This window comes from Wickerhamomyces ciferrii, contig 00043 (genome assembly GCF_000313485.1).
Source record: "Wickerhamomyces ciferrii WGS project CAIF00000000 data, strain NRRL Y-1031 F-60-10, contig 00043, whole genome shotgun sequence".
In the NCBI taxonomy this organism is placed as follows: domain Eukaryota; kingdom Fungi; phylum Ascomycota; class Saccharomycetes; order Phaffomycetales; family Wickerhamomycetaceae; genus Hansenula; species Hansenula ciferrii.
The window spans coordinates 119,835-134,886 of record NW_011887697.1 but is presented as its reverse complement, the minus strand read 5'-3'; the positions used below and the strand labels follow the sequence as shown (position 1 = coordinate 134,886).

At 30.8% G+C, this 15,052-nt stretch overlaps 8 protein-coding genes across 8 annotated transcripts; 4 read left to right on the top strand and 4 right to left on the bottom strand.

The window, feature by feature from the left end:
• Window positions 1–626: 626 nt before the first annotated feature.
• Window positions 627–1,763, top strand: BN7_1962 (Midasin; the record flags this gene model as incomplete). Its single annotated transcript, XM_011277468.1, has 1 exon — window positions 627–1,763. The coding sequence occupies one exon, from the start codon at window positions 627–629 to the stop codon at window positions 1,761–1,763; it is 1,137 nt and encodes a 378-aa protein (XP_011275770.1).
• A 3,159-nt stretch (window positions 1,764–4,922) lies between these two features.
• Window positions 4,923–5,159, top strand: BN7_1961 (uncharacterized protein; the record flags this gene model as incomplete). Its single annotated transcript, XM_011277467.1, has 1 exon — window positions 4,923–5,159. The coding sequence occupies one exon, from the start codon at window positions 4,923–4,925 to the stop codon at window positions 5,157–5,159; it is 237 nt and encodes a 78-aa protein (XP_011275769.1).
• A 330-nt stretch (window positions 5,160–5,489) lies between these two features.
• TAG1 (Tag1p) lies at window positions 5,490–7,220 on the bottom strand (the record flags this gene model as incomplete). The annotated part of the gene is made up of 1 exon (XM_011277466.1): window positions 5,490–7,220. The coding sequence occupies one exon, from the start codon at window positions 7,218–7,220 to the stop codon at window positions 5,490–5,492; it is 1,731 nt and encodes a 576-aa protein (XP_011275768.1).
• A 439-nt stretch (window positions 7,221–7,659) lies between these two features.
• On the bottom strand, window positions 7,660–8,703 carry BN7_1959 (Gfo/Idh/MocA family protein; the record flags this gene model as incomplete). The annotated part of the gene is made up of 1 exon (XM_011277465.1): window positions 7,660–8,703. One exon carries the CDS (start codon window positions 8,701–8,703, stop codon window positions 7,660–7,662), a length of 1,044 nt encoding a protein of 347 aa, XP_011275767.1.
• A 442-nt stretch (window positions 8,704–9,145) lies between these two features.
• On the bottom strand, window positions 9,146–9,943 carry PFA5 (palmitoyltransferase PFA5; the record flags this gene model as incomplete). The annotated part of the gene is made up of 1 exon (XM_011277464.1): window positions 9,146–9,943. One exon carries the CDS (start codon window positions 9,941–9,943, stop codon window positions 9,146–9,148), a length of 798 nt encoding a protein of 265 aa, XP_011275766.1.
• A 275-nt stretch (window positions 9,944–10,218) lies between these two features.
• On the top strand, window positions 10,219–11,121 carry DPH5 (diphthine synthase; the record flags this gene model as incomplete). Its single annotated transcript, XM_011277463.1, has 1 exon — window positions 10,219–11,121. The coding sequence occupies one exon, from the start codon at window positions 10,219–10,221 to the stop codon at window positions 11,119–11,121; it is 903 nt and encodes a 300-aa protein (XP_011275765.1).
• Window positions 11,122–11,238: 117 nt separating this feature from the next.
• Window positions 11,239–12,549, bottom strand: BN7_1956 (DMT family transporter; the record flags this gene model as incomplete). The annotated part of the gene is made up of 1 exon (XM_011277462.1): window positions 11,239–12,549. The coding sequence occupies one exon, from the start codon at window positions 12,547–12,549 to the stop codon at window positions 11,239–11,241; it is 1,311 nt and encodes a 436-aa protein (XP_011275764.1).
• Window positions 12,550–13,279: 730 nt separating this feature from the next.
• On the top strand, window positions 13,280–14,119 carry BN7_1955 (NADPH-dependent F420 reductase; the record flags this gene model as incomplete). Its single annotated transcript, XM_011277461.1, has 1 exon — window positions 13,280–14,119. One exon carries the CDS (start codon window positions 13,280–13,282, stop codon window positions 14,117–14,119), a length of 840 nt encoding a protein of 279 aa, XP_011275763.1.
• Window positions 14,120–15,052: the final 933 nt, after the last annotated feature.

Below are 15,052 nucleotides of genomic sequence, written 5' to 3'. Positions count from 1 at the left end.
CAACATTTAATAAATTTAGACCCTTAACTTGATCATCCAATTTTTGAATTGATATATGCCAACTATTTCAATCTATATCCATTACTGGGTGGTGTCTGGGTAGACCTGACCAACAATGACAACTGCAATGGATTTGATCTGATCTTATGTTGAAAATGGTATATCCCTTCATTCTAACCCAATTGATTTCCAATCCATCTAAAGATTTGAATATAATTGATGATAACTTTGGTTGAAAAACCAGCAATTCCTTAGTGAGTATGAATATCAAAAAGCTGTAACTTCTTGCGACTAATATTGGAAGAGTGGTATGAATGAAGAAAAAGACATTCAACTCCCTTATAAGTCAAGTAGACGACCTTGGAGAAGAAGGTATAAATGGTAAGTTAGTGCCATCTTTTTTCGCGTACCATTTTTTATAGGCTTTTAAAATTTCGTGTCTTGGTGAAGTTTGAAATCAAAACAAAAGACAATCTGAGAAATCTATAAATCATAGAAACATCAACTAAAGAACAGAACAAAAAAAGATTTAAAGATCCATAAATCAAGAATCATAGGCTTATCATCAACAAGTCATTCATCTCACAGCTTTTTTTTTGCCAAATAGCCACATTTTATGGTACAGAATGAGTCTCAGTGACGAGACCATTAGTCAAGAACCAACCGCTGAATCACAAGATGATCTGAGACCTTTGGATTTTGAAGTGCTGGACTCAGAAGATGAAGAAGATGGTGAAGATCCGTTCAAAACTTTACAAAGGAAAAAAAGAGCTGCTACGGAACCAGTACAACAATCAATAGAAGAATCTTCAGTTGAACAGAGCGGTAAAAGACCCAAGACTGCACCAAATTTAAATAAGAAACCAAAAGATTTAATGAGTATTTTACTTCCAGATAATTATGAAGGATCTATGATGATATCAGATTTCAGTATCTTACAAGAATCAACTCAATTGACAAGTATGGTTAGTGCTGGTAATGGTAGAAGTGGGAGTCGAGATAAACCACATGATATAGATTCAAATGATATTAAAACCGTTTTGGAAAGTGATGAAACAGTGGATGAGGTCAGTCAAGATCAAGGAGATGAACCACTGGAAGCTATAAGTCACAATGAGTTTCTGGAATCTGTCAAAGAATCATCAAAGAAGAAAAGTATTGGTGAATTACTGGATGAATCTGACAATGAATCTGTGAAAAATGAGGATAGGGATGGAAATAAAGAAACAAAAAATTATGATATATCTTATGAGGATGTTGAAATTGAGGATGAGGGGGAAGAAATTGAAGAAGTAAACGGGGAAGAAAGTGATGAAAGTGACGATGATTATAAAGAAAAAGAAGAAGAAAATGAACAAGACAAGAGACAAGGTGAAGATATACAGGATGAAATGAAACCAAAATCAATCCCAATATCAGAACCTATTACAGATCATCAGGACAAAGATCATAACAACGATACTACTTCTGATCATGACCTCAATACAAAAACCAATGATACGTTACAACAAAATCAAATAATCAATGGAAGCCCTAACTTATCTCCATCACCTAAAAAAACCAATACAGAACAACAACAACAACCCACCAACTTTAAAACTATACAGGATCCGCAGCCACAACCACAACCACAACAACGACCACTTAAAAGGAAATCTACATTGGCTGAATTATGTTCAAGAAATTCACCAGTTCCAAGACGAGTTGGACTTTCCAAAAGAGCAAATGTCAACCATTTACATTCCTATCTTTCCAAGAAATAACACCACGCATAGCAGCTCACTTAGCTACAATAAGAAATATGCTTACGAATTTATGACCACACCAATTCTATAATGAAGTAATTTAATTAATTGCATTTTTAATTTAATTTATTGTAACAAAAATTCGCTTGTACTCTGTCAACACATCGTGTCACTAAACTCATTTTTCTCGATTGTACAAAGTTCAAACATTTCAAAAAAAAATCAAAAACTTTTTTTTTCATTGTTTCCTTCTTGTTACTTTTTCCTTTTCTTCATATATTCAAACACCTAGCTACATTGACTATATATTGGACTTCTTCTACCGTATATGGACTCATTCTTCTAGGTTAGATTAAATTGAATCTTGTAAGTTCAGTTGTAAACCTTTTTTCATCTATAGGTTTTTAACTCTATAACACTATTCACATTTTAATTTACTAGTATGGGTAATTTTTTTTATAGGATCATAAATAAATGCTTATTCAAATTTAACAAATTTCAGAATTGTAAACAACCAAGATCATCAGACTTCTAATGTGATTTTTCATAAAATGATGCTAGTAAGAATTTGAATGAGATGATAATAAAGATGTTGATGAAACAAAAGGCCACCATATCTACAGATTCATCACTGATAGCTTGTTACTTTCTGATATTAAGCCAACAATAACAAGATGAGGATCAAAAGAGCAATTTAACTGGTATTTCAATACCATTCCCAAATGAATATACACAGTTTTTAAAGATATGAAGCTAATTAAATTGGATATATCAAATATTTTAAAAGGGAAGTACCACGAAGAATTAAACAAAATTCAAATGAACCACAGAACGACAATGGAAATTATGATAAAACTTTAGCAGCTAGCAACTATTTTTGATGGGAAGTATGTCGTTATTAGGTCACCTGATGATGATGATAATGATGATGGTGCTGATAGCGAGACTTCTCTGATAACTGAAGAAAGAAAATCTGACAAACTGTTAATATCAGTGCCTTGGGCAGTCCAGAAAGTTGAGGTGTAAGTGGGGTTGACCTTGGTGATTGAGCTAAAGCAACAGAACACATAAATTAACTTGATAAACGTCGTTGTAAAATTTTAATTGTATAGAACTAATAATATCAAAATTGTAATAATCGTAATCCAACCCTCTGGTTTCACAGCTTTTTCCATGAAGCAATAATGAAGAGCAAAAGCACCTGCTGTAATTTGATTAGGAGTTTCTATTAAATACATGAACAAATAACACCAGCCAACTGCAAATCAACATACCCTTCAGCATATACGCCTTAAAACCTGATGGTAAACGAATATACATCGCGATTGTACCCCAAACAACGCATGACTCGATGAAAAATCAATTTAACAAATGTATCAATAAATAGTGGATCAGCGCCTTAACTAATTAAATAGAATCAATAGCACATATGGTCTATGGTTATCATCATTGAAACACGACGCGCGATATCAAGTGTTTATTTAAACTATATCAACCTTGAATACAAATGTTTCCTAGCTCGCCAGATTAATAACCTTCTTGGATGTATAAGTTGTATTTTAGTTAGGTTTTTCAATATCTGTATTGGATACTAAAATTGATGAATTTTCTTTGATGTAATCCATTATTATAAATCTGACCCACTTTCAAGAACAAGTAATCATAATTTTACGAGGTACAATAAAGACATACATTTCCCCTTAATAAATGGTCTTCAAGCCCACAATGTCTAAATCCCTTCATAAACTATTATGCTTATAACTTATAAAGTACAACATGATACCAATTTACTATAAGGCATTTGGTCCTCGATCGCAACAGGAAAATTATTCTTGAGAAGTCGGAATTCGCTTAATCAATCAGCCAACTTAACTACAGTTTTTGTGATACAATACGACAGCACGACTGGTAAAACAATCCTAACATTCTAATGGACAACACTCAAAGGATCAATCAACTGTTCTGTACAATCTATGAAATTTCTAAAATAATAGATTCAGAGATTCAGGAATAAATAGCCATAAGAACAATATCACGTGACATACAAATTCCGAGGTTTCGCGAATTTTACGTAATCAGATTTGTAGGAAAACCCCCAGATCAGCTTTTCAAATGCATTTTGAAACTTGTGTTTTGGGTTTTTTGGCCGTAGCTCAACAACGAAAGAAGCAGTTGAAGAGCATAAGGAGTCATATTATGGAGAGCAATTTTGTTCAGGTATACTGATTCTCAGGGGTGTTGCAGCTAGTTTACTGATGAAGTTATTACGGTATTGCCGCAAAAACGAGCGTAATGTTGAACACATAAGTGTATAGCGTTAATGAGTGGCACCATTCGATTTGCAGACCCAACATTACAATACTAATTTCCAATATGAGAAATTACGAACTGGCGTAGCTGTCGTGAAGATGGTGTTTAGTGTTTGTGTTTGTGTACTATATATTGTTCGCGGGTTTTCCTGCAATTATTCTAAACTCATATTCGAAACTCATGAAACTCATACTCGAAACCCATGCGATTATTCGAAACTCATATTCCAAACTCATGATATTCGAAACTCATATTCCAAACTCATATTCCAAACTCATATTCGAAACTCATGACACAAAATCGATTTAACGTAGTATATTGTACTCTAAATTATTCGCGATTTCTACACTGTTAACATTAGAGTTGGAACCGTTCCTACTCTTCCTTACTGGAGTTGGTACCACACCTACTCTTCTTTAATGGAGTTGGAACTGTTCCTACTCTTTTTTACTGGAGTTGGAACCGTACCAACTCTGGCTTTGTGTTTGTTAACTATGTACTCTAAATTATTCGCGAATCCCGATGAGTGTATAGGTGGAGTTCCAACTCTACCTATAGGTGGAGTACCTACTCTACCTAGGTGAAGTACCTACTCTACCTATTCTGTGACGGTGGAGTACCTACTCTACCTAGGTGGAGTTCCTACTCTACCTATTCTGGCTTTGTACAACAGTTATACTGTGATCGCGAATTCATTAAGTATGGGATGACGTAATCAGATTTGTAGGAAAACGGGCCCCAGATCAGCTTTTCAAATGCATACAAATCAAAACAAATCAAAACTTCACCATCAAAATGACAACAAATGCAACCCAACGTCACTTCATCATCAACATCAACAAAACACAACAAACAACTAGGATAAACATGCCACAATCAACACTCCCCACTGATTGGACTTCCATAAGAGCAACTCCATACAAATCAATAAATTTCGAATCAATTGATCAATCAAATAATCATTATGATGATTTTAATAAATATTTAAATAGAATTAATAATGTTGTTAATAAAATTGATAATAAAGTGGAAAAATTAGAAAATGGGTTTAATGGATTGAAAAAATGTGATAAGAATCTTGATTGGATTGATCAATTAAAGTAAATGATTATGATTAGTTGATTGGTTAAGTTAAACGCAGATGGAAAAGAATAGTTATCCATATGGGGATGTTTAATGGATAATATGGTTATACACAACTAAGATTATGATGCTCAAGAATAGACAGGATAGTTATATTACTACAACTGAGAAATGTCAGAACAAAAGATATGTTCATTAAACGTACGGTATAAAACGAAAATAAAATCAAAAACCAAAAAAAATAACACCTTAACAGTTCCATAGCAATTTCCTAATAGCATCCAAAATCATAGCAAATTTCCTTCAAATAAATACTTCTCATTATATACTAAAAAAACATAGCTCAATTATTCATAATCCAAAACCTCGTAATATAAAACCTCTTGTTATATCTGCATCACTTGATGCATGTAATTTATCAAGTTCAAATTCTCCCATCAGTGTATTAATTAAACAATCTAAAATTGCATCAATATAGATTTTACTTGATCCTTTACCTAAAACTTCATTTAATACTTCCCCAAATATTTTCCTATTTGTAATTTGTAAATTTTCTTGATTCATTGTAAATTTAACATATAATAATCCATCTGGTGTTTCAACATTAATACAATCATGCCAATCATCAAGATGAATTTCACCAAATTCAACATCATTATGATATAAATGTGGTATACCTTTTATTTTATTGATTTCTAAATCTGTTATGTTGAAAGGTGGCTTAATAAATAAATTAATATCACCATTAATAACTGGTTTATTTGTATCACCATTTTCAAATTGAAAATTCAAACGATCTAATGATACGTTATGTATTAAATTTGCAGTATCAAAATTAGAACTATAATTAAAATTGAATTCAAATGTTTTCAAAAATTCATTAATAAATCCAGGGAAATCTTTTGAACCTTTTGAATTTTTAATTTTAATTGGTAATGATTTATTATTAACAAATTCATCAACTAATATACTCATTGGACTTCCTTCATTATCTAAAGAACATTTTTCCAATAATCTTGGATTTAAATGATCAATTAATGTATTTGATTCTATTGTTAATATTTTGTCCAGAGGTGAAAGTTTAAATTTTTTAGTTGTAATAGAACCATCAATTAAATTTATTGTATTTTCTCCAAAGCAATCTTTAATTAATATATCCCAACCTAAAGAAGGTATATCAAATCCAAACAGTTTATATTTCACAGGATTGGGTACATCAACTGCAAATGAAACATTATAACCTTGATCTTGTTGATTTGAATCAAATTGTAAGTCTTTTAAATGTATATCATGATCATTAAATTGAATATATTTCCCACCTATAACATCTTGAGAAAAATCAATTTTAAATTCACCAATTGGAATATGACCTAAATGAATCTTAACAGTTGATATACCATCAACTTTAAAGATTTGATCAGGATTTTTCAAAAATTGTTTAACTAAACCTATAATTTCTTTAGTATTTGGTCTAACCATGACTAATAAGTCTAAATTAGTTTCATGACCATGTTGAATATCAATATCAAAATCTGGAATTTTAACATCACCAATATTTATTAAATTTCCATCAACTTTTGTTGTTAAATTAACAGTTTGTAAATTTATACTAGCAGTATTGAATAAACCACCACCCATTTTGAACATCTGTTTGAAATAAGGACTTTCTATACTATCATAATCCATAACATTAACACCTTTAACCCTTAATAATATACCTTGAGTACTCAGATGTTCTAATTCAACACTTTTGATATCCATCTCCACAGATTGATTAACAAATTCTTCACTTCTTGGAATCAACATTAATAAATTAATAATACAAAAACAGCCAATAAATGTAATAATCAACGACACAAGATAAATCTGTAACCTATACCTATTCTTCATTCTGTTTTTACCTTGTCTAAATTCACCTTCAGCTAACCCAGTTTCGTTATCACCATCCAAAGATCCGTAACTACCACCAATTAGTTGTTGATTATAATCAGGCGTGACTAGTCGTGTTCTTTCAGCAGCGGCAGGATTCAGTTCACTTTGTTCATCTTCATCGTGAAGACCACCGGGACCAAATGAAGACATCCTCGGTATCAAATTAAACCACCTTTACGAAAACTGTGATTTCGTTGTTTTGATTGTGTTTTTTTTGGTTTTGTGGTTGTCAATTTTAATTTTTTTGATTAAACAATGATTTTTTGCTCATCGGAAAAATTAATTTTTTTTAATTGTATGGAGAAATCGTTGTTACGGGACGCGAATGGATAAAGTATGACATATAAATCTTCAAAGGAAGATTTAAAAAAGTCAGAATTTGAAAAAGTATTTAAGCAAGGATGAGGGTAGATAATTTTATAAGTCAAAAGAAAGACTAGAAGAAGGATTATTGCTTCTTTATAGAAGAAAAGAGCAAAGAAATTGGTTAAATTAATCCGTTATTCCAAATATTTGAGATCAATACAACTTATTGTTTATATTCTTTCTTATATTTCAAATATACTTTAACAGAATAGTACCTATACAATCACAATTGAGCAACTTTAACTGCACCACCACCATCCTTAGAACTTTCAATAGCAGCAACAAAGAAAGCATAATGATGGAATGATTTCGCAGGTGTTGCTTTCAAGATAGATTTGTCATTCGAGGTAATTGCTTCATATAAGTTTTCAAATTCGTATTGGATACCTTCAGAAAACAAATCTTCTTTGAATTCAATATGTTGTGGGTTTGTTGATGTAGTTTCACCAACATAAGTATCAATTGTGATATGATCTTTATCTGTATAATCTAAATAAATTGAACCATTTGTACCATAAATAATCAATGAACTTTCAGGTTTATTGTTGGCAAACACAGTAGAGTAAGTATAAGTACCAATTGCACCACTTGCTAATTTTACACTTGAAAATAAAATATCATCATCACCTGAAATATCACGAAGTTGTCTTGTATTTGCTGAAACTGATTCTATATTACCTAAAACCTCAGTTAATAGTGCAATTTGATGAACACCACCATCTGATAAAAACCCACCAATATGTTCAGGATTTTGTCTCCATTTAGTTTGTAAGAATGGACTATTTGGATTCCATTGTTGGATAGCTTTATGGGTAAATGAAACAACATCACCAATCTTGGTTAATCTTTCTTTAATAAGTTCGATAGCTTTGAAATAAACCCATTGTTCAGCAATCAAAATTGGTACTTTAGTTGACTTATCCAGTTCAACAATTTTTTTAGCATCTTCCAATGAAGCAGCTAATGGTTTTTCAATAATGATTGGTTTACCAGCATCAACCGCTGTTTTAATAACTTGATAATTATGTTGAACAGGAACTAAAGCATCAATAAAATCAACTTGATCATCTTTAACTAGTTCTTCAATTGTATCATAAACTTTTGATCCATCAATCTTGGCTTTTTCTGCAAACTTTTCAGCTTTGGATTTGGTTCTATTTGTTGCTGAATATGGGGTGAAATGTTCAGGAATTGCTTGTAGAGCTGGTAAATGGAAATCACTGGCAAAGATACCTGTACCGACGAACCCGACTTTCAATGGTGCCATTATAATATGTGTGTTAACTGTTGCTTTACAATTGTGTATGATCTGAGGAGATAACAATTCCAATTGAACTTTGAAAAGCTAGAAGGAATTCGTGTGCTTATATATACAAATATTTCAATTTTCATAACCCTTGGGAATCCTACCTATGTAGCAAAAGGGTCCAATTAAAACTACGCATAACGTACCATCAAATCACATGCTATTAAGTAACTGCTACATAATCTTGAGAATCAATACGCTTGTGCAACCAATCAAGTGAATTTTCACTAATTTCTTCCTTATAATCACCCACAATTCCATAATAATCTTTGGCTAATCCCTTCTCCAGATTTGCATTTTTGTCGGAATTATCTGAATTTACCGGTTTTCTTCCTAATGGGGATAACCATCTTAAAGGCGATGAACCCATAATTTCAATCCAATTCAATTTAAAACCTTTATTCTAAATGTTATCATTATCTGGGTTTATTCTCAAGATATACCTTTTATCATTATGCTTCAAACTAACATATTCATCGTATAATGTATTTGTTCTCCGGTTCCTTTTACGTCTCATATCATCAATGGAAGTCTTATTACCGTAAATATAATAAATATGACTTGAGAAAAGGGCAAATATCATCAAGATCCAACCAATAACGGCAACATAAACAATAATTATATTGGCATTAACAGAGCCTTTTCTATCTTTATACTGTTTGGTGAAACATGCCATTGAAATACCAATGAATATGAAATAACATAACCACCACCAACATAATTGTATAAATAAATGATAATTCTCTTTACCAATAACTGCACCTAAAAATGTACAAAAATGATCCATCTTAGGTATACAATATCCTAAATCTGATGAATGATGACTTCTATCTATTTTAATACTTTGACATTCAGAACACCAAATGGGGAAACCATCTTTACTACACATGAAATATTCAGGTGGTTCAATACAATTATATCCAGTTTCATCAACATTTTGTAAAATTCTGAATAAGGGAACTTTTGGTTGTTTACCAGGTCCGATAATCAATATTTGAAACCATATTCCATAAATCAACAATATAAATAATATATTACCAATGATTAATCCAATTCCTGTTGATTTAGAATGATGTTTATAAATTTCATTCCAACAAATAAAATATGAATAAACCCATGATAAATAAATCATACCACATGTTATTAAAACTGGAATTATTATCTTAAGTTGTGATCTTTTAGCATGTCTCCAGTCCGTCATATCATGGTTTTCCTTTAGATTGAAATCAAGTTGAACACTATCTTATTTATTGCTTTAAATTGTTGAATTATCAGTTGAAAGTTGAAATGAAAGGCTTAGACGAAAATGAGATGAGCATTTGCCTGATTTGGGCATTTACCGAGGGTATCTAATTACACGTGAAAGTCATGTGCTATATGGTCGGAATAAAAATAAGTATACCAATTAAAAAAAAAAATTTGGCACTATTTTGATGGATCTTTTGATTCATGTAAAATACAGATCATACAATCAAAATGTTATATTTAATTGGGTTAGGTCTTTCTTATGAAAGTGATATCACTGTTCGTGGATTACAAGTTGTTAAAAAGTGTAAAAGAGTATACTTAGAAGCTTATACTTCAATTTTAATGGCTGCAAGTAAAGAAAAATTAGAAGAATTTTATGGTCGTGAAGTTATATTAGCTGATAGAGAATTAGTTGAAAGTGGTAGTGATCAAATTTTAGAAGGTGCTGATCAAGATGATGTTGCCTTTTTGGTTGTTGGTGATGTTTTTGGTGCTACTACTCATACTGATTTAGTTATTAGAGCTAGAGAATTAGGTATTCAAACTGAAGCTATTCATAATGCATCAGTTATGAATGCAGTTGGTGCATGTGGTTTACAATTATATCAATTTGGTCAAACTGTTTCACTTGTTTTCTTTACTGATAATTGGAGACCTGATAGTTTTTATAATAAAATTTTAGAAAATAGAAAAATTGGTTTACATACATTAGTTTTATTAGATATTAAAGTTAAAGAACAAAGTATTGAAAATATGGCAAGAGGTAGATTAATTTATGAACCTCCAAGATATATGAGTATTGAAACTGCTGCTCAACAATTATTAGAAATTGAAGAAAAAAGACAAGAACAATGTTATACACCAAATACACCAGCTGTAGCAATTTCAAGATTAGGTTCACCACAACAAACTTTTAAAGCTGCTACATTAAAAGAATTATGTGATTATGAATCAGGTGAACCATTACATTCTTTAATCATTTTAGGAAGACAAGTACATGATCTAGAATTAGATTACTTATATCATTATTGTGATGATAAAGAAGGTTTCAAAAAAGCTGTTGTTGAAGATCAAGAATTTTTTAAACCTCCACCTTACGTTCCACCACCTGAAGAAGAATTCAGTGATTAAGATAAACAAAAAAACATAATGTATTATAAATAAAAATTTTATATAGTTGAATGAAAATAAAGGGGGGAAAAAAACCTCTATAGAATATGAAATGTTTGTTTTTTTAAATATTGATAATTAATGATTACGATCATTTTCATCATAATCATCTAATGAAATACCACTAGTATTTGAACGAGTTCTTCTAATAACTGGTGATTGATCTAAACTTGAATCATCATGATTACTTAAAACAGAATAATTATTTTCGTTATCATCAATCTTAATTTCTTTTGGTTTATAATAAATAACTGCAAATGCAGATCCTAAAATAATTATAATACCTAACCAAGACCAAATATTTGGGAAATGATGCCATATTATAACTTCCCAAATTATAGCATATAACATTTGTGTATAAAGCATCGCAGAAGCTCTACTTGCCTTTTCACGTTGAATTCCTTCAGTTAATAAAAATTGCATACAAAAACCACTAATCCCTAATGCGAAAAACAAGAACCATTGTCTGCTAGTATGTGGGATTCTAAAAGATAATCCTGGTACAATTATAATACCACCTAATGAAATGATAACACATAAAGCAGCAAAATATTCAACAGTTACAAGAGAATGAACTGATTTACCAATTTTTCTAATAACAATATAAACACCACTTGCACCACAGACACCAACTAATGCAACCATTGTAGCTACTAATCTTTCTTCTGGATTTGAAGTTTCAAGATTATCATTTCCTGAAGATGATCTTTCACCGAAAAGGAAAGTTGGTCTTGCAATTAATAAAACACCAAATAATGAAACTAAACCACCTAATGCTTCGACTAAAGTCCATCTTTCTCTTAAAATTGCCCATGCTAAAAATCCGGTGACACTTGGTACTAAAAATGTTATAACAACTGCATCTGAAACTGTTAGATACATTAATGAATAATACATTGAAAAAACACCAAAGAATCCAACAATACCTCTTAATACTAATAACCATCTAACTTCTCTTGGTCCAAAGATTTCTACATCTTTTTTGATATATTTCAAATAAGCATAACAACCAGCAAATGTAATTATCATTCTAACGAATAAGATTTGGAAAGGATGGATTGGTTCTGTAAATTCAGGATCTGTTTCTAATAATTTAGTTGCAACAACCATAATTGAATTGAAAAATTGTGATAAAATTATAAATAAAAGTCCAATATTGGGTATTAATTTTTCATTATAAAAATACATAACTGAATTTGTAACTTTTTTAGGTGAATCCAAAAGATATTTCAAATTCAAATGTGAAGATGAAGTTGAAGGTCTTCCTGATCTTAAAAATCCAAAATTTGTATGGGATTGATCTAAATCATCTCTCCCTATTTCAAAAGAATCATCATCGTGATCATTGGGCAAATCGTTGTTTAAAAAAGGTCTATTTGATCCACTCATTGTTGATTTGAGTGTATAGCGAAACTGTTGAAGTAAAGATAAAAAAGGGTCTTTTGAATATAATATAATATAACAATGACTTCTTAGTTATTGAGTACTTTTTTTTTCTATCATGAGATCGTTTTTTTAAGCCCAGTTAAAAATCTCAAATGTAAAATTACTTGCGCTATCAGGAAAATCTTCCGAAATGGCCCGATGAGGGAAGATTTCCAAATTAGGAAACAAATCCGTAACAGTACCATAATTATTTAAATGATCAATTGAATACTTGGAAACTACTTTATTTTCTTTATTTTGAGTGAGATTTTGAGGATATTCATTTGATATAATAGGTCATATTGTTTTCTGCCTTAGCTATGTTCCATTTACTCTCACTGTTCTTCAAATATCGTCGTTGGACCCATTTTCCGGATTAACTTGGCTTAACTAGTAATTCATGGATAAACCTAAAATCATGATACATCTTATAGAAACCACCATAATTCATAGACTTATACTAATATTCGGGCCTTTGTGTGTCTACGTTTAATCGGTTTATATCAATTTAGTTAGCCGTGGTTACTATAGCTATTACCCTCTTTGCATTTTATACATTTTATACTCCACATACTATTTTAACCGAAGGTTAGATGTTCTCGATGTTATAAAAACCATCAATCATCATCAATTTCCAGATCAATACTACCACTTTCAACTCACCAGTTTCAAGCTATTCATAACTTCACACACTATGTCAGATACAATCGGATTCATTGGTGTTGGTCAAATTGGTGGTATCGTTGCAAGGTTAGCAATTAATGCTGGTTATAACGTTGTCTTGAGTAATTCAAGAAGTCCACATACATTATCAGGTATTGTTTCATCACTTGGTGATCAAGCTAAAGCTAGTACACCTGGAAGTATAGCAAAAGTTGAAAACATCAAGATTGTTGTTCTTTCAATCCCATTAAATGCTGTTCCAACTTTATTACCTTCATTAGGTTTGAAAAATAAAATCATTTTGGATACATCTAATTATTATCCTTTTAGAGAAGGACATTTAGAAGAGTTAGACTCCAATAAATTAACAACAAGTGAATATGTCATGAAATATTTGGATCCATCAAATAAATTGGTCAAAATTTTCAATAATATCATTTCAATTGAATTAAGTAACTCATCGACTCAAGATGAGTCAAAACAAACCATTTTACCAATAGCTGGTGATGATATCAAGGCAAAACAAATCACTAATGACTTTGCTAAAAAGATTGGATATAAAACTTATGACGTTGGTCGATCATCCCTCAGTTGGAAATTTGAACCAAATACACCATTTTATGGTCTTGTTTATTTCCCAAAAGCTCCAAAGGGTTTAACTCATGAAGAATTGAAAGCTTTCTTCAAGAAAACACCAGCAAATCCATTGACTCATGAGAAAGCTAAAAAGGTGATAGATTCTACTAAAAGACCAACAACAGTTGGTGGTACGCCTCAAATGTTCCCAAAAGTATTATTGGAAGTTATGAGAGAAATGTATAGTCAACAGGCAAAAGATAAAGCTGCAAATGCTTCTAAATTAGTGCTTTAATTGGAAACTCAATTTTTTATATATATAGTCTTTATTTATTACATATACACTAACAACTTATCAAAGTTACTTATTCGTTTTTTTTGTATATAAAAGTCATATATTATATAAATTAAATCTGTTTAATATTTCGGATAAATGAATACAGCTGCTTTCGGGTAAATGAAAATTATATTTACAAGTTTTGATGTTAAATCTGATAATGAAAGTATAGATTTTTTGTGCTATTATGGTGTTTTTAAGGCTTGTCTTTATAGTTAATGGCTTATCTTGATGTATAGGCGCTAGAATTTAACAGCTAGCATATGTTTTTGAATTTTTAATATAAATTGTCGATGTAGTAAATTTATATTAATTTCATTTTAAAAATTTGAAAAGTTAAAACTAACCAAATTATTTAAACCCCTTTTAAAGGTGCAAAATCCATATTAGTACATTTAAAGTTTGATCAGGAGTATTTTAACATAAAAACTAACCACTATCTCTTATAAATATTCTTTATTATGGAGGATCAAAAATTCGGGGTTCTCGCCTTTGCCGGATTTTATTCATCTGCTAAATTCTAATTTCCGATTCTCTAAAATAACAGTAATTATCAGAAGGGCACAAGATCTATCCGATGTTTAATTAGCGATTCCTCTAAAATAACATTTAATTTGACGTGATTTGATTATTCCAACTCCAAAATATATAAATGTTAATATAGAGAGGATAAAATGTCGAAAATGTCATATATTTTAGTCATCTATTTGGTTCAGTTAAGAAAAGAATTGGCTGGCCGCCAGATACCATATATTTGCAATAACGAATACCATGCAACGAATTGATTAGCCTTGTAAAAAGGTATAGACTTACTGATCTATAGTGTAAGATGGATCCACTGATCCATTCAAATTACACTCAACATGGCAGCTGTTAAGTAGTTAATATTAA